Source organism: Anopheles cruzii, chromosome 3 (assembly GCF_943734635.1).
Source record: "Anopheles cruzii chromosome 3, idAnoCruzAS_RS32_06, whole genome shotgun sequence".
Taxonomy (NCBI): domain Eukaryota; kingdom Metazoa; phylum Arthropoda; class Insecta; order Diptera; family Culicidae; genus Anopheles; species Anopheles cruzii.
The window spans coordinates 80,976,997-80,995,078 of NC_069145.1; the positions used below are offsets into that span (position 1 = coordinate 80,976,997).

At 53.3% G+C, this 18,082-nt stretch overlaps 1 protein-coding gene across 2 annotated transcripts; it reads right to left on the reverse strand.

Moving 5' to 3' along the window:
- Positions 1-1,106: 1,106 nt before the first annotated feature.
- LOC128272184 (apoptosis-resistant E3 ubiquitin protein ligase 1) lies at positions 1,107-17,870 on the reverse strand. Of its 2 annotated transcripts, none has more exons than XM_053009938.1 (9): positions 17,609-17,870; positions 4,204-4,360; positions 2,934-4,140; positions 2,664-2,864; positions 2,419-2,569; positions 1,738-2,351; positions 1,471-1,665; positions 1,337-1,404; positions 1,107-1,270 (listed from the first exon to the last, which is right to left on the reverse strand). In XM_053009938.1, exons 1-9 carry the CDS (start codon positions 17,868-17,870, stop codon positions 1,168-1,170), a joined length of 2,958 nt encoding a protein of 985 aa, XP_052865898.1. In that variant the 3' UTR covers positions 1,107-1,167. The 2 variants fall into 2 exon arrangements, with proteins under 2 accessions (XP_052865898.1, XP_052865899.1); XM_053009939.1 differs by lacking the exon at positions 17,609-17,870 and adding an exon at positions 13,007-13,079.
- Between the last annotated feature and the right edge of the window lie 212 nt (positions 17,871-18,082).

Here is an 18,082-nt window from a genome sequence, read left to right on the forward strand (position 1 = left end):
ACTAAACCGTCCTCTTCCTGACACAATCTGAAGTCATTGAAACTCCACCAATCATGCTGTAAGTTGATCTGTTTTTTGCTAGTTTGTAGAGTTGTGGGGCAGCATCGATTCAACCTGCGTATAACGCAGCCTACTAGAAACCGACGTTTCCGATTTTCAAAATCTAACCATCGAAGTAGCCCGCTAGGGTTACTAAATCGCTAAACGAGATTGGTGCAAAAAAGCGGATCGGCTTAATGATTATGTTTGTTACTAAACGGGTACACCTTACGAGTAAATTAAAACAATTTGAGAGAAGGTGTGTCTCATCTTTTCCACACTGGTCGGTCCCTACGCTGTAATTCTAGGTTTCTCTTGGTACCAGAAGATGTGTGGCTTAGTGAGGATGTCCGTTTTATTTCGCCTGCCCAGTATCACAGAATCATCGCGTTCGCTTTTAATTCGGTCGTCGGTGTGGTTTTATGTTGCTAAATTCTGAACTGTTGCGTCGCCGTGGATGAGTTTAATGAGCCTTTCCTGCTGCTGCTGCGGCCCGGGAAGATCAATCGATCGATGGGGTAGTTAAAATTTGAGTGACACAAATTGTGGAATGATATTCGTCAATGGGTCCGCTACATTGCGAGTGGATATGGTGACTGCTGCCGGTAACAACGCACTCGCCCGACACTAGAGGGGCGGCTAGTGGCTAGGTAAAGCATCGAACGGATACACAAGGTGCAAGCAGCTGCATCGAGACACTACTGGAAGCGCATACCGCGGTTAAGAACCCGTGCACTAGGCATCGAATGGCTAAAACTGTCGTTCCAAGAGATTCTAAATGTTCTTCTCGTTAGTCTCCGCATCCGCAGCCCGCGCACTACAATACTGTACGAGCCCAAGTTTCCGCAGTTTCTACTGGTTTGTGTTGCTTCGGAGCAGAATTTGGCACTGACACGGAACGGCAAAGAAAAGATAGTAGTTAGGTCAAGAGAATGAGTAGAAATAGAGATAGATGGAGAGAAAGAGAGATAGAGAGTTAAAAAGAGCTCTCGAAGGAGGAATGTGTAGAGTGCTTCTTAGGGTATCCGAGATATTTGGCACCGGAGAGAAGGCCGTAACAGTTGTTGCCATTTCCAATGCTGGAATCGGTGAAAAGGGATCGGTGACCAAATCAGACGGGCGGGCGGCTCAAACCATGCCAAAACCTTCGGTGCCTTCGCTGATGGCAAACATGAGCGCCTTTTCGAAGTGCTCGTAGCTTTCGTAGTCCGGCAGGCACAGCTGATTGAAGCTGGAAAAACGGAAAAACGGGGTCACTTTTCGTCATTCGATCGGTCTCCGGTCTCCCGGGTCGTACCAGGTGTGTGCCGTAGGCAGGTTTCCAAACGTAGGGGCTGCGGTGATTTGAAATCTTGGGTTCAATTCCTGGAACGACACAGAGAGCGTAGAGTTAGTAGAGCGGTGCTTCAATCCACGCTCGATTGGTCTCACCTGGAATCCACCCGGAGGCAACTGCGAGCAACCGGTAGTGAACTGAAGCAGCCGAGCCATTTCCGTTTGCGAAAAGTTACCTACGGCTGCCCAGAACCAGCCGAGCACCCGGCGAAACTCGGCCGAACCTCCGTTGACGATGTGATTCGCCCGGAAGTCGGCAATCGAATACTCGCCCGTTCCGCATAGCAGTAACTGGAAGGCAAAACCATCAACGCAGATTAGTACCGGTTCTACCGCCAGGACAACGAGCAGCGACGCACTTACCTCCAGTTCATTTTCATCGAATATACTCAGCAGATTATCGGGAATGATGCCATTCAGGCCCTTGAGGAAGCTGTCGATTTCCTCGCGCACATTGTTGCACAAACGTTGCTGGGCGAGCGCGTCGAGGTACTGGTTTTTGGTCGCATTCGTGACCCGCACCCGGCACCCGTTCGGTATCAGCTCGATCGTTTTCTGCAGTTGGCCACTCTGGTCGTACATTTCCTCCACGAAGTACAGTTCCAAGTTGTCGCTGGTGTCGAGGTCCGTCTCGAGGATGTACTTGATCTTCGACAGGTACAGATCGGGATCGTCCTGCTCGAAGTACTTGTAGTGGACCCGCAGCCCGATCAGCTGCGCGAGGAAGGAGCGTGAAAAGCGCGCCCGCACCAGTTGCCGGTACGTGCCGCCGAGGGCCGACTCGTACAGGCACTTGCCGACCACCTTGCCCGCGAACTCAAAGTGCTTCAGCTTCAGATGGGCCGGCCGGTTCGGGTTCGGGTGCACCAGGGCCTGGCGCTTGTCGTGGAATGTACAGAAAAGACCACCACGGGGGTCGAACAGGGCACTGCACACCAACTCGAACCACTCGCGCCGCAGCCCACCCCAATCGATGCCTGCGGAAAGAGGAGCGAGTTAGACACGACGCGCACCACGCCACAGCACCGACCCGTCCGCGGGTACCTTGCTCGCCCTGAAACGTGACCTCAAAGTTGCCACACCAGTCGGAGACGGAAAAGTTCTTCGTGGCCTTCATGCTCGACTCGAGGATCTTGTCCCGCTGCACCTTCAGCGACAGCTTCTCGTGGTAGTAGTTGGAATGGAACTTGCGGACCTGCGGAGGAAACGTAGAGAGCGATAGAGAGGAGAAAACACCGACCGATAAGCACCGATGGTCTGCCCGGCGTAGGGTCGCGTACAAGTCGCACTTCGTGGTAGAAGAAATCTTGCTTGTCCTTGAACGTCTCCGAGCCGCCGATGTTCTTCAGCAGGAAGTGCGTGAACGTGGCCGCGATCACGTTGCGTTCCTTCGAAGCCAGTTCGATCTTCGGCTGGCACCCGTCGTCGATGATGAAGATCGCCCCGTGGCTGTTGTTCATCTGGATGGTGGATGGTGGTAGAAAGTGGAACTGCAAGTGGGACAGAAATGGGGCGGTGAAATCGGCGATCGCTCCGGGATCCCAATGTCGGGCCCTTACTTTGGTCGAAGGGCATAGGCGAAAGGTGGCGATGCGTTTCGGAATGATCTTGAGTATCATCTCCTTGATGGTGACCTGCTTCGGGCCGACGTAGCAGAGCACCTTCCGCGGCTTGGTCCACCGCTGCTGGCCGTAGATGCTGAACAGTTTGGCCTCGTAGCAGATGTTGTGCTTGCGCGAGGCAATTTTCTGGTGCACAAGCGTGTTGTCGCTGCTGCTCAGGACGATTATGTCAAAGTCCCCGTTCGGGATCGGGATCCGCTCGTACGTCACGACCGCCCGCAGACACACCGGCTCGGGGAACAGGGCCGACAGGCTGATGCGCGCGTTAACCTTGTCGTACGCGAACGTTACCGCACTGGCAAACTTGTCACTCTGGTGACCGAACAGATCGAAGATGTCGATACTGTAGCCTCGGATCGGCTCGGAGTCCGCGTCGAACTGGCACGAATTACCGTGCTCGTCACGGGGTTCGATGTGCAGGAAGGTCGGCGCTCCGGCACAGCAAACGACCGTGCTGGCGGGCCGGATAAGGCGCGATCGACGTGCATCCATCGGCCCCGGCACGAAAGTCTTCACGAAGGGGCTGCCCGCGATGTGGCTGGACCCGATCAGCACCGAGATCTTGTACTGGCCGGCGGTGCGCACCGTGAACTTGACCTTGGCGATGTTCGCGTTGTTCGGATCGGTCGGCGAACCGAGCTCGCTGATCGTGACGATCTTCCGGGTACCCTCGGTGACCTCGACGAAGAACTGATCCGTATCACAGATGGGGTAGGCCTGGCCGTTGCGCTGGTGGAACCGCACCGTGAAGCACATGGTGCCGCCGACCCGGGCCGGGTCCTGCCAGTCCCAGTGCACCTTGCAGTTGGCCGGCAGCAGATACTTCCCGGTGACGTACTGCAGCAGCGAGTGGCGCGCTTCGGGCGCCAGCGACGGCTGCGTCATGGCGGCCAGCGTGACCAGCCCGGCCACGGACACCGACACCACCAGCATGCCGCCCCAGGTCCACGCATCCTGGTGCTGGCTCGACTTGACCACCGTCGACCACAGGTCCGCTTTTAAGGCCTCCAGGTTCGGCTTGGAAGTGGGCAGCTTCTGGCGCGCGCCGGACCACACCGGCCAGTCCTTGCCCAGGATCTGGCTCGCCCGCGAATCCTCCAGCCAGTACACATCCTCGAGTGTCGTCACCTCGATGGCCACCAACCTGCGAGATGGAAATGAAGTGAGTTGCTGGAACCTACGCCATGTGCCTGGTTTGTGTCCTCACCTCGAGTAGTGATGCTGCAGTCGGTGCTCCTTAAGCCACTCGCGAAGAATAAGTTTCTGTTGTAGATTCAAGGCAGCTCGCTGAAGACGCTGTTCATCGCCCGGTGGCAGCTCCGGTAGGCGCTCTGGATCCCTACAGCTGGACAGCGTAGAGATACCTGAGCGGAGAAACGGGAATATCGGTGACGTCCAATTAGGATCTGGTCAAAAGTGTTATCGATCCACACGCGGCCACTGCGCCATTTGATGCACTTTCAGCTTGCGGGCCCGGAAGTATGTCCGAACACACCACAGAACACCTCCGTGTAGCCGATGCACACACGAGCGGCACGTTTTATGGGTATTACGAAATTTAATTTACACAAATGAAGCCGTTTCCTCGCGCGCGGTGCATACCCTGCACCCGACCCGCCGGCCGGCCGACCGGCCATCCAGTCGGTTGGTGAGTAAAATTTAATTTTATTTTTATTGCCGCGCACACATTGCACACCCCACGGGCCCGGACAGTAATGACGGGACGCCGATGGCGCGGTGGCCCGCTAGCGCGGCGAATAGTTTTCTGAAGGTTCGCCCTGAGCGCTGTGCGGCGAATTGAGTTATTGTTTATACCCTCTCGCCCCACGTAGGGAAATGGACACGTTTTGGGGGTACATTAAATTTTGAATATGAATTGAAATAGCACGGCCACGGTAAGGTGTGGCCAGCCGGCGCCAGCTGTCGGTCGGCCTTTGTCGGCTCCACATCAGAAGCTGATGGGGGCCACACGTGTTAATGTAGTAATCCCTTCCCAAAGACTGCTTAAAGCCCGCCGTTTCAAAAGAGTGGCCCAGCACGGACCTTGTCTGCCGCCCTTCGATTGGGCGATTCAATCGATCGGTTGGTTTTGCTGTTGTTGCGGTTTGCTAATGGTCGGAATACGCTCCGGACGTGGACGGACGGTAGAGGAAGGTTATCATTTATGCTGAGGACTCCCCCGAGGGGGCCAACGATTGAGGATGGGCCCGCGCGCTCTTTATTTACCCATCATAATGTTTACTGATGATGACGGGGGGGCCCACAAACCACAGCAGAGAACCCAACGAGCGACCAGAACGTTCTGCAATATTCATGGACCATCGGCAGTACGGACCGCGCGATACGCGCAAGATTGATGGTAAGGAGCGATGGTCCCAATACGCCCTCCATCGAGTGCCGTCGTTTGTCATTTTATCGACCGATATGAATGAAAAATGTCTCCAACGCCCAACGACGGGTGTTCATCTCGCGATTCGAACCGAACGGACATAAAAAGATCGCTTTATTACGACGGGGCCACCGGGAGGGGCGCGGCGGACGACGTTGGAATCGACAAGCACATTAAAGCCAGCTCCCTGGGATCCCACGTCAAAGGATCCGGTGCCGATTGCGCTGCCGTTGCCGTCCAAAGTTTAATTAAATCTTCCTATTTTATGGTGAAACTTTCGTTGTGTGTTTGTGTGCACCGGTGGGCGGTAAGGTCAGCCGCAGGAAGTAGCGCACACGAACGAACCCGTGGCCGTGTTTTGCGTGCCGATGGAACCAGTAATAGTTTACAGCCGTACGCCCGGAGCACCGACGAACGTGTCGGACTGCGTGCAGTCCGGGCAGACTGGAAATGTGATATTAGAAATTCGTCGAGCCAAATGGCCAGACTTTTAACGCCGGTTTAGGATTACGCCTCTTGAGAGACGGAAATTAAACAGTGGCCGAGTGTCTTCCATTCTGGGTTCGTTTGTTTTTGCGGAAAAAGTTTGACCTCCGCCGGGGAAATGGATGGCCGATGCCGCGCCGATTTGAAACGGAGCCAATAATGGACCCCTGATGTAATGGATCGTCCTTCCGTCGCGGCGTCCGTCGTTCTTTGCGACCCGGCCGCCCTAGGCCCGTAGATAATCTTCCGTTCGGGAGCCACCACCTGAAACACACCTGTATGCACATTTGTCACGCAACGCAACCTTAGCGATGGCTTCGTGGCGTGGATGAGGCATCGTCAGTAATGGGCCCACATCGATTTATGAACGAGCCGCTCCTTGGAAGGCTCCGTCCTGGGCCAGAGCTATGGCTCAGGGCCCTCAACAACAAGTGTCTCGTAAAGAACTGAATTTCCCAACATTTCTCAGCGTGCACGGACGCTAAACAACGCGCCGCGTGCCGAAAGGGGATTAAGGCTGGCGACGGCGCCGAACCGCAGGCAGCTCGGGGTCGAATAAAACACCGTGGCCCACATTTAGTCGATATAGCGCGTACCGAAAGTTGAAGGTTGTTGGACAAACTTTGCGAGCGAATGGAAAACTTCCGAAACTGTCGGTGGTCCCGCACAAGGGTCGCTTTGGTGCTGAAAAACTCATTCACTTTGCGTTCGAAGCCTTAGGACAGTCCACAGCGCAGTAAGCCTCCTCGGCTGTGACTAATATCCGTCCGGATTAGCGCGGACCGGAAGCGGCATCAGCCCTGGCCGCCCCCCCGGTGCCATATTTATCTCTTCGCTTGCGTTATTGGCTTAAGGATTCGCGCCATAATTGCGCAATCGGTGCTCGAGGCCCAGCTCGAGGTGCCATAAAATGCGAGGTGCCAGCTCGAGATGCCATAATAAATGCCCTGTGTTTTTATTCGCGCATTTCCGAAGCCCCGATTGAATGGGAGTATGGTGATGTAATTTGCGCGCCCCACGGAACCAGGGCCACGGCCTTCGACCTTCAAAACAATTGCATAATCCATTTTGGCAACCATTGCGGGAAATGTTTACAGCCTCAATCGCAGACGGGCTCCTGGTCCCGGTAAAGACCGTAAGAGGCCGCAGAGGCGCCTTTTTTAAAGCGAGCCTCTGGCAACGACGACGCATCGGTGATTGGTGGTGTCGATTGGGACACGGGCGTGCGCTTTTGGCGTGGTTTCAAAATGTTTATGAAACATTCACCACCACCCTCCGGACTTCAACGCTTCAGCCGGCCCGACACGGACCGGCGATGCGCTGGATGTTGAATATTTTACCAATTCCTGTCGATGCCCCGTTTTGCTGCTCGGCCTCTAATCTAACCACCGACAAGCACACACTGCGGAGGTAAGGATCTTTTGGTTGACTGCCAAAACGGCCATCAGAGGCGTAGGAGTTCCGTGCCACACGGACTCTACGGATTTTGGGGTCCGGTCTCCGGACTACTGCAGTGTGGCCGGGTCGATTCGATCCACCTACATCCACTCTTATCGTCGGTGATTGTTCCCTTTGTGGACCGGGCAGGAACACACGCGTCCGGGCGTTCGAAGGCCAAGGCGGAAAATAGCCTAAGGCCAACGCAGTATCGAGTACACGGTTCCGCCTTCAGACGTGTCGTTCTATTTCTGCTTATCATCCAGCAGCACCGAGCGAATCAGCTGATGTTCCGGGCTCCGAGATAAGTTTGTTTCGTCATCAACGCACGGCGTAGATAACGGTGACACTTTTCCGCGGCGTCAATGTTGGAGCGTGTGAGCGCAGGTGACGGACCGTGGCAACTTAAATATAGTACACTCAATATTAGCCCACTGGCCACAGCCGTTAGCTACCGTTATCTGTAGGAACTGCGATCGCTTCCTGAGAAAGTAAGCTCGAAAGATGACACAGGAATCCACCGGACAATTTCCAAACGACACGTCTGTCATAGTTTTGTGTTCGATTGTTCGATCATTAGCTTGCCGCGATCATCAGCTACGGTACTTTAGCTATTTTCAGGCACACAAGTTTGTGGCATGACTCAGTTGCCCTTGCCCTTGAACGGGTGCTTCCGGAGGGGGGAATTTGTTGACAATTCGGAGCCATATGGAGCCAAGCAACACCAATAAACATGACGGGGTTTCGCCTATCACTCAGAAGCAATTTTATGTCTAACATCTTGGATCTTATTTCTCGTGGCACATAACATGTTGTGGAATATTTTGCGGAGCTAACGGTGCCGAACCATGTTTACGGTGACAGCGGTGTAGAACCTGGTTGCAGTGGTTTAGACAGACGGCCTGTCAGTGATCCATGATCCTGGGAGACAACACGTTCAGACACTGCTCAGTGCTCGGTTTATTCAATAGACAATAAATTGGCTACGATCAGCAGGTAATGCTACCGCGACCAAAAACAAAAGGGAAACCGTTCTCTATGATTGTCGTGGTTAAAGAGCGGATTTGTGGAGACTCAATTCTTCGTTCAACTTCCTCGTGATGTTTTGGCATCATATTTTCTTGATCATTTCGTGATCATTTCGACGCAAACTAGACCGCATTTTCCTGACTTGGCACGATGTGACTTCTGGTTATTCACTAAACTCAAAAGGCCACTCCGTGGACACTGTTTAGAGTCGACGGAGTAGAGATAGGAGCCGAAACGAAGAATTTGTCTATTCTTAAAATAAACTTTTCGGAGCGTTTAGAAAATTGGAACAAATGTAAACGTAGATGTATTACATCGAGATAGAAGAATAGCGAAAGATTTTACGAGTTACAAGCGAATTCCCGATATTTTATGGCCACAGCAGTGCATGTGTGGGGGCAATGTTTCCCGAGGGATCTGTCGAACTTGAAAACGGTGCAAACAGTACTTGCGAAGGAGTGATCATCGAGAAAGGTCGAGAGAGATCACCAAAGTGAGCCAGATAGCAGGAGTAGCAGGAGGCGAGTCATTTCAACCAGTGGACTGTCCTTTTTGGGGATAGATCCCAATTTCACAATGAATATCAACATGGTGACTTACTCCACAAACCCAAGGGAATTGAATTGCCTCATCGTTTCGGAACAGTAAAAGTCAGCTCAATGGCGATGGTGTGCTCGATACTTAATTAATTGCGGGCTTCTTTGGCATTTACATAAGACGCGACTTGGCTCGAGAGAAAGAGAGAATAGCCTGCGTCGCCACCAGCGAACCATAAAGAAGAAAGCCTTTCAGGGAAACCATTCCGTGGGAGCTTCGTGAATATGTATACGCCGCCTTCCGGCAGCTGGAGTCGCCTTTTGTCTTTCGGCGCTCGGCGCCCTTGTCTCTTATCTAACGCATATAAATCGAATAGTTTGGACATCCGTCGGCCCACTGGCCCGTGATTTGGTGAGGTTTTGCGTTTTTGCGGACGCAAGCGAACGAACGTCGTAAAAAGCGCCACCCGACGCCACCGGGGCTAGACGGCTTGGACGCGGATGGATGAGACCGGCCTGGCGCTGAAAATGATGAAACCGCGTATCGATGCGCCTCCGGAGGGAAGGATACTAAACACAAAGGCGGGCTCTTGATGTCGCCGGGTGGGACAATGGTTTGGGTTTGACCTTTTAAATTAGTTCGATAAGAAAAATGTCCTGCGTCCGTGTCGCGTGAGGAACTGAATAAAAATTAATTTCTTTTTGAAAGGGCCCCGATTAGAGGCGAGTTCATTTCGAGTGTGCTAACAGTATCTAATAGCGCGGCCATTCTCGCCTAATGGCGTTCGAAACGATCTGCCCGTGCCCGTGTGTTCCTTCTAGTGTGGCCCTTAGGGAAAGTCGTAAATTTTCCTCCATTTCCCCCGTGTGTGTGTGCTGTCAGCCAGGCATTCGTATGTTTCCCCCAATTACAGTAATTTGAATAATTCACTTCCTGCAGAGTTCCATCGGCAGTCCGTGACGTGGGTCACGTAAGTCGAGCTTCCATTTCACCATTCCGGACGGCCGATGTCTTGCGGACGTTTCGGGGCGGTGTGTGTGGCCCGGTGGCCTCGACCTTCGACACTTTGCCCCGCGCCTAGTGGCGGATGCAAATCATTAAAGTTTTGCCCGCGACAATGGGTCCCGTGTCGAAACGAATAAAACGCCACGACGGTGATCCTTGCGTGTGGCGTTCCGTTTGCCCCATCGTTCGTCTTGAGCCACTCGCTTTGGCCACAAAAAGAGAGTTTAATGCTTTCGGAAAGACGAACAATTTCTACTCGGCCTCCGCTGTAACGGACCCAGACTTGTTGAGCTCTCCGTTTTCCTTGCCGACCCTTTCGGCGTCGGAGCGCTTAAATTTTCGGAATGCGATTAGGTGGTTCGCGTGAAGGTAAACAAAGTTAATTTCATCAACAAGCCTTTTCGCACCTCTTTTTGTGCGCCACCGTGCCTCGGCGTACCTGCCACGGAGGAGGTGCGAATTTTGATTATTCATCAACCACAGACCCTCGCCTCGCTTCGGTGGAGGCGCCTGGTGAGTGATGAAATTTGTGTGATTCTCTGGCTTGTTGACGCGCCACAGTGTGGCCCACCGCCGTGTACCCCCATCAGGATCTTTATTAAAACCATCTGCATCATTAATGCCGGCCCGATGCTGGCCCGTCGAAGCCCGCGGTGTGATGCCGGGAATCATTTATAAGCATCTCGCGGGAACAATGTGAGGTTACATTACGTTACAAGCCCTGTTTAATGTACCGCATCCTACAGGACATGGCACAATTTTGTCCACTTTTCATGGTGAATACGGGTTGCAGCAAAACAAGCGAGTAAAACTAACAATGGACTGAAAAGAATAATGTTTCTAAAGCGCCTTGGTCCTTTGAACTACGGAAGGCAAAACTTTACACGGCATGGTTCCGTGGCGTGCGTGGTGAATAATTAATAGATACAAGCCTGAGTGACATTCACGGCATCGGAGTTACTACTCGATACAAGGGTGGACACTACAATAGGCACCGGACCGCGGAACCGGAACACGGAACCTTGCGTGGGCCAGGGCGACCTATGGCCTTTACAAAATGGCTCCCTTACAGTAACGTAACGACGGCTTTGGTGGCCACTAGTTTACTTCATGCCAGGAGCGTGAAGATAAAAATTTGAAAAAGAGCCTTCCGAAATAGCAGCACTTCTTTTGCTGGGTCGAAGAAGAAAAAACCGCGGCCACCACGGACACGAAGGCCACACGCTCGCTCGTGTGGGGAAGCAATCATTCCGTGAGCATAATCCATTTACGGCGAACGGGGCGAGCGCGATGATAATAGGTCGGTCGGAAGCAAAATGCGCCACAAAGTCTGAGACCAAAGTCTGATATCCTTCGAGAAGGCACGACGGACTGCCGCAGCAGCTGCTCCTGAAGGCCACCGTGTGGTAGTTTGCGGATGTTCCACCGCTGCTGACACACCAGATTCCGAATTGCCGATTTGCCGGCATTGAACTTCGAAAATTGACGACCACCCCCCGAAGAAGGGTGGAATGGACCGTCCCAAAAAGCCTATAAGTCGAAGCTTATCCCCCTCAGGTGCATACGGAAAGTTTTGGCCGCCGGCCCCATTATGCTAAATCACGTTTTGAAGCTCGACTTATGCATTCAATTGGTCTGCGGTACATCTCCCGTTTGACGGAGAACTTTCTGCGGAACTCTCAAGCCCATCCCCGGTCGGTCGGGGCTGTGCCCAAGCCAAAGCTTTTCTACCGTCTGGAACGGTCACGGAGCTCTGCTTTGCAGCCAACATTTGAAGGTGAAGTGCAGCGCAATGGCGCAATGATTTATGGCCCATTTGCTGGGCTGCGGCGTAATCGCCATTTAACGTTTCGTTTTAGCTTTTTGTTTATGATACAAATGGTTGGGATTTGGTATTCTACGAGCAGCTCGAACATGTGTTAAATTATCGGATTAAATAAAGAACCGTAGTGTTTTAAACGGCACTCCCAATATGCCCGAGGTCAGGCTGTGGATCAACTATTCGTAGATAACGTTACCTACACATAAAGCCCTAAGCCCGGGCAAGTCTTTTAATCAAATGAATTTATGTTTTTCCACCATTTTTCCATGCGACACTCCCCTGGTGGTCGCAGGCAGGTTGGTAGCAAAAAGAGAATTAGTGTCCGTCAGTGTGCTTATCATGCATACGTTACGTCCGGCACACGGCCACCGCCACCCTTTTGGTGTTGGCCAATGGAAGGCAAACCCCGTTCATCGTGCGGGCGACCTAAAAAAACGGGACACCAGCGCGGGGACTAGCAGGACGACGGACGACCAGTTTTATCATGCTGCTCGGCTGGTTCGGCCCGGAACGGAACGGAAAGAAACATGGGACTGGTTTTTCAGGTTTCAATTATCCTTCCATGTCCACCGCACCGCACCGCACACTGTTTAGCGTTGGCGTGGCGCATCGAAACTGTGCCTCTTTGGCCACTAGCGACACTAGGCTCCGAGGCGTGCCCTCGCGAAAAGAGCAGCCCGTGGGCCCAACTTTTGGTGACGATATTGGCGAAGGAGCGACCAACAGCCGGACATGTAAAACAGGAGCACAGGATCGCAATTTGTTGAGCAACCCAGGTGGGGCCATCAGCCTGTTTTCTAGCTTTCAATTAATACCGGAATGCCGGGGCATCACCAGTAGTTACTGGCCATAAATCAAGTGTACAGAGTCTCTGGATTTTCCGGCGGTTATTTTCGTTCACACACGGTCCTTCGTGTCACACCCGTGGTAGGGGGCGACAGAGAGAGAGAGAGTGATAAAAAAGAGGGTCCCAAAACGCGAGGGACCCCAACGAGATGATACGATACACACCGAGCTGGGCCCGAATCGGTAAATAGAAATAAATTTCCGCTCCGTCGGTAAATAAACAATCCGTCGTCCCTCGGTGCGCGCGATTCATAATCGCGAGCCAATCGCTTTGATAATTGTTTACATAATGTTTATATGTTGTTGCCCGGCGCGTTCGGCGTGTGGTGGCGATTTAATGAGAGTGACTCACTAGTCAGCAATTCATTCCGTGTGATTGATTGAAGGAAACGAATTAAGGAATGCTGCTGAATGTGGTTGGCCTAAGGAAGTAGATCGCGGATGCAGTGCAGTACCTACCGGACGAAGCTGACACCGAGTGGCGCATTGTGGTGAAGGCAATGGAGTTGATTTCTGCTTCCGGAGCCCACATTGTGCGTATCGACGGTTTAACTGTTGCGTGTTTGACTTATCACACCGCTAAACTGTAAAAATGTCCGGAGCACCGGTTTGCTGCGTGCGCTATCTCCCGCCTGTCTACTATTGCTCCGGCAAGAATGCACTGTTTGTTAAAGCTTTCGATTGCAACACCGTCGACCGGAAGCGGTGGCTGGTCTGGTGGCGCTGGTGTTGGTGGCGATTGGCGGCCTGGCAACGTCTTGACATTGTCCAACAGTTTTCCGTTGCACAAACCACCCTACACACACTACACCTCTACTCTAGTCCCTTGGTGCAGGCAGACGTCGGCAGACAAATTAGTATACCTTGGCGCCGGGCGGTCTATTTACTTGGCCCGGTCCCGGAATCAGAAGCTAGAGCTATTTGCACCGGTTTATTTGCAGTAAGAGCCGCAACCGGCGGTCGTATGTACTTCACTTGTTGTATTTTTTTTCTTCAAATCACTGGCATAAGAGCATCAAGGTTTGGTTTGAACACTATTGTTTCCTGACGACGTCTAAGACGTTTGGTGTTTGAACAATTGACAGCGTATAAAGTGTTGGAGTGTTTTGAACTAAGGGAAAACGATTGAGAAAAGAGTTTGAACGGGTCTCCGAATTGGATCGAAGGATTGAGGACTACAATGTGGACAATGGACGGCACTGGTGTTGAGTTTGGCACCGTTTCAAAATATTATGCATTCACCGCGGCACCAGTACCGGCAGTAGCTGGATTATCCAACGACCAACACGTGTAAGGACCCCTGGCGGAGTGTTGTTTTATGATCATTGATTTATGGCGATCATTAAGGGTGGCCACCGATCACGCTTAAAGTACTTCGAGACATGCGTCCCACGCTCTGGCGGAAGTCCCCCGCGGAGGGGGTCATGACTCGACCGCCCTCGGGTTAATGAGCCGCGAAGAGGCCGAGCTAATGTGGTGGAAATAGCCGCCAGCGTTCATTAGCCGCCGGGAAGGATGGCCTTCGTAGGGCGCAAATCGTTCGCAGAACGAAGAGCGAAAACAATGTAAACTCGATACGAGTTTGGCCACCCTCGAGTTAAATTCTTGATCAGCGAAACGTTGGCCGACCGTCGATCAGGATCTGCTCGGAAAACCATCCGCCGGCCAAAGCGCAAAGCAGGTCCCACCGTTTCGGTCCGGTCCGGTCGGATCTGTCACGATGATAACGAACGCTGGCTGATGAGTTCGGAAATTTCAGCCCCCTCCACACGCCGCAGCACTGCCCCCACGGTGAAGACACGGACCATTTGACTGACAACTGGTCGCCGAAAGTTGGTGGCCAAAAAGCAAACAAACAGAACGAAAAGTGTAAAACACACAAACGGCACACTAATCGACGAAAATCGACGGGGACAGGCACAAAGATTGAGACTCGTTATCGCCGGAGGGGGGCCCACGTCGGGGGTTGTCGCGCGGACGCGGAAAGCCGACCGTCCGGATGAGTCGTCAGACCATGGTGTGCGACGTTGGCTGCCGTTCTCGAAAGATCAGCCGCGTGTACGGCCTCCAACAATCAATCACAAACCCGGCGATGGTGGGGGCCGTTCAGGACAGGAAGACCGCCCCGCCCTGACCTGACCAGGGACGCGTGTTAAGCAAACAACGGCAAGCAGCGTACGGTCTCGCGGATCATTAGCTGTTTCTTCGGCCGGCCGAGCGACCGGCATCAATTTCTCCGCGTGTTTCGATAGGCATTAGGTGTAGTGGGCAGATGCTAAGTCGACTGCACCGGCGGGTGGGGGGGATTACTAATATTAGAAGGGACTCCACAGAGAAGCTGCTCCCAACAATCGCAGCATCAACGGTTCCCGCTGCTGCACGTGCTTGCTTTGAACGTATGCGCTCTCCTGGCACTGTTTGTGTTTGTGTGTGCGTGGTGCTGTGGTTCCTTCGTCCGTGCATGCTTCGATTGTTCTCACACGCGCTCTCCGCCAACGACAACGACGACGACGAAAACACTGCAGAGGCTTGGAGTGGCCGAATTCCGTGTGCTTCGTGCGTGCTGCGTTGAATGAAAATTTCTCCCCGATTTTCCTCGCTTTCCATCGCAGCAGGCCGCACCGTCGCAGGAGTCGTATGGCAGGCAGTATAGCATCTCACAGCAGGCGCTTTGCTTTTGTCGATATTTGTGTGTGTCGTTGTGCGTGCGGTGAGAAGCAAACGCGACAAAAGGAAATATTTTCAACAAACAACACACCACATTTAATGGGGGTCACAACAGAGAGAAAGAGAGAAAGGATGCGAGAGAGAGAGAGAGAGTTTGTTTTGCAGCGTTTTTCTATGCGCGTGTTTCTGCTGCTGCTGCTACTGATGATGATGATGATGATGATGATGGGGTGGTTGTCCATCTCACGGCGGCGCTGAGATGAAATTTATCAACAAAGAGCTCGTCGTCATTCGGTCGCCAACGATGACGATGATGATGCCGATGCGGTAAATGGCCCTCGAGACACAATCCAATGGCGAAGCGCCCTTGAGGGTGGTTATCGGAGTCCTCAGCCACACACACACGCACACGCACACACGCACTGCTTTGGTATCCTTTTTCGGTGGCCACCCACCGAAGGAGCTCCGCACCGTGCGTGTCTTTCCCGCCCGTCTGCGGCCACTACACACACTTACACTACGGCTCACACGCCTCTGGTTGGCCGATGACATTTGTCACGCGCGCGCGACAAGGATGCGAGGACGACGCAATGGTTTGTTTTGCCGTTTCCGGTTCATTCACTTTCGCGCCGGAACCGCGTTGTGGGCAGCGTAAGCAAGTGTTTTGAAGGCACCGTGACCTGGGCTCTGACCGCAGGGTGACCCAGCAGGCTACTACTAGCAACAACGGGCAGCACAGGATAACGACGGCATCGCGCCTCGGCGAAGGTGACTGCGGCAGAGGCGAGAGCGAAGGCTGGCCGCCGACCGAACAACGGCTGACATCCTTTGATCTTGACACTTGACACACAAGCGCCCCGAAAGAGACCCCGTTGTCTCTCGCTCTGTCACACTCGTGGGGATTGGGTTTCAAACGGAAACGAGGACCACGCGATTAGACCGTGCGGGTGCGTGCGTGACACCGGATTCGGGGTGCGGGATGCGGTCGGAACGGGATCGGGGACGAGGACCAAACTGGCGTGCAATTGGGGTTCGAAAAGGGCGAAGGAATGAGGGCAAAGGGTAACGGAAAAGTGTGGACCGTGTGAGTGGAACGATAACTGGGCTGGAGAAGGGTTGCTTGGATCGGCCCCAAAGGTGTGTGGAGGAGGTTGCTCCGTATCGGGCGAACGACTTACAACGACTGACTCGCCGGAGAGCATCCGCTTCTGGTCTTGCTGGCTGCGGCTGCGGCTGCCCCGGACCGCGGATCGCACTCTGGCCGCGGTCCGATATCTATTTGTTTTGGAGCACTTGGCGAGAATAAGGAACGCATGCCAGTGCACGCAGAGAGAGAGAGAGAGCGAGAGAGAGTTTGTGTGTGTGTGAAAAGGGAGAGCAGGAGCTGCAGTTTCGCTCCCTCTCACTCTCACCAGCGGGTGTTGTTGATGGCGGATAGCACGCGGCGCGCGTGCTTACGGAATGCCGCGCGAGAGTCGTGTGAGAATTCGGCTCGCCATGTGGGTCAGGCGTACAGTCGGTGCCAAAGCTGGCGATCGTCTGGCGAATTCGCATAATTTCCCAAAAAATCCTTTTTCAAATGTATTTACTATGAACCAAAGATTAGTCTTATTTTTTCAGATAGAATCTAAAGATGGAGTCCGTTGCCCTGCAAGTAGCAATCCCTGACTGGCCAGGATAAGTGTTCCGCTACTTAACCCCATTATTTACTGCCCCAAATAAATCCGGTCCCGGTGTGCGTGTGGTCATAGTGATAACGGGCAGCAAAGTGGGCCAAGATTTATGGTACGCGGTGAAGGCAACGACACCGTCCAAAATGTTTGGCGCGTGCCCTGGACTGTGATCTGATCGAGTGCTCTTGACCAGTGTCCGCTAATTGCCCCGCCGCGTGTTGGTGCACTTATTTTCGGTCAGTACACACACACACACACTGGGGAGGGTGGTGAATTATTGTAAACAAACTTTGTCAACCTCGCGTGGCGTGCCATGCGCAATAGGGAACGCGGATTCTGACATCGAGTCTACACTCACCACCAGCGCCAGGTCCCGCCACTAGCACACACCTTGTAACAAAAACACGCTCGGCTGGCACATAAACGTTGACGTCCGAGACCCGCGGACCCCCCACCAGTGATGGTGTGGCACTCGAGAACTGCTTCCGTTTGCATTATGCCGAGAGGAATATCCGAAGAATAGGCCAACCATCGAACGATTCCGGCACTAATTGCATTATCGTCACGTAACGAATTTCGGTCTGAAGGCGATCCCACGGAATCGACGGAAGAGCACGACTCAACGTTGGTGGCAACAAGAATTATCGTAAGCATCGGAGAGGAGCCTCAGTACCAATCCGTCTTCCGTCATAATAAATGAATCCCGATCACGAAAACTCACCTCGGTCACGGAAGAGTTGCTTGTACTTGCCCAGCTGGTTCTGGTCGAGCCATTCGTCCACGATTGAGTGGCGACGGTTCCTCGGCGTGCCGTCGAATGTTCCCGGGCGTCCGGCGCCCGGATAGGTTGCGAGTATTTCGTAATCCGCGGCATCCGCGTTAAACCACCCGTTCCAAACGCAGAGCACCAGCTTCGACAGGCTAATGGTAAAGGTTAGGCTAAGCACTACCGCTACGAGAATTTTGACACAGCGCACTAGCATACTTCGGTCGCGGCACAAGTGTCCAGCATAACACCACACGTCGTCGTCGTCGTCGTCGGATATGATATGCGAAATCGATTGCCACTGCCGCCGTTTCACCGTGCACAGTTTTCACAAGCCCCCCACAGCACACGGTGGCCTACATGATGAAGCGATGGCGACCGTGTGTAGCAAAACAATCTTTTCTTCACGACCGCACAACTCAGCGCCGA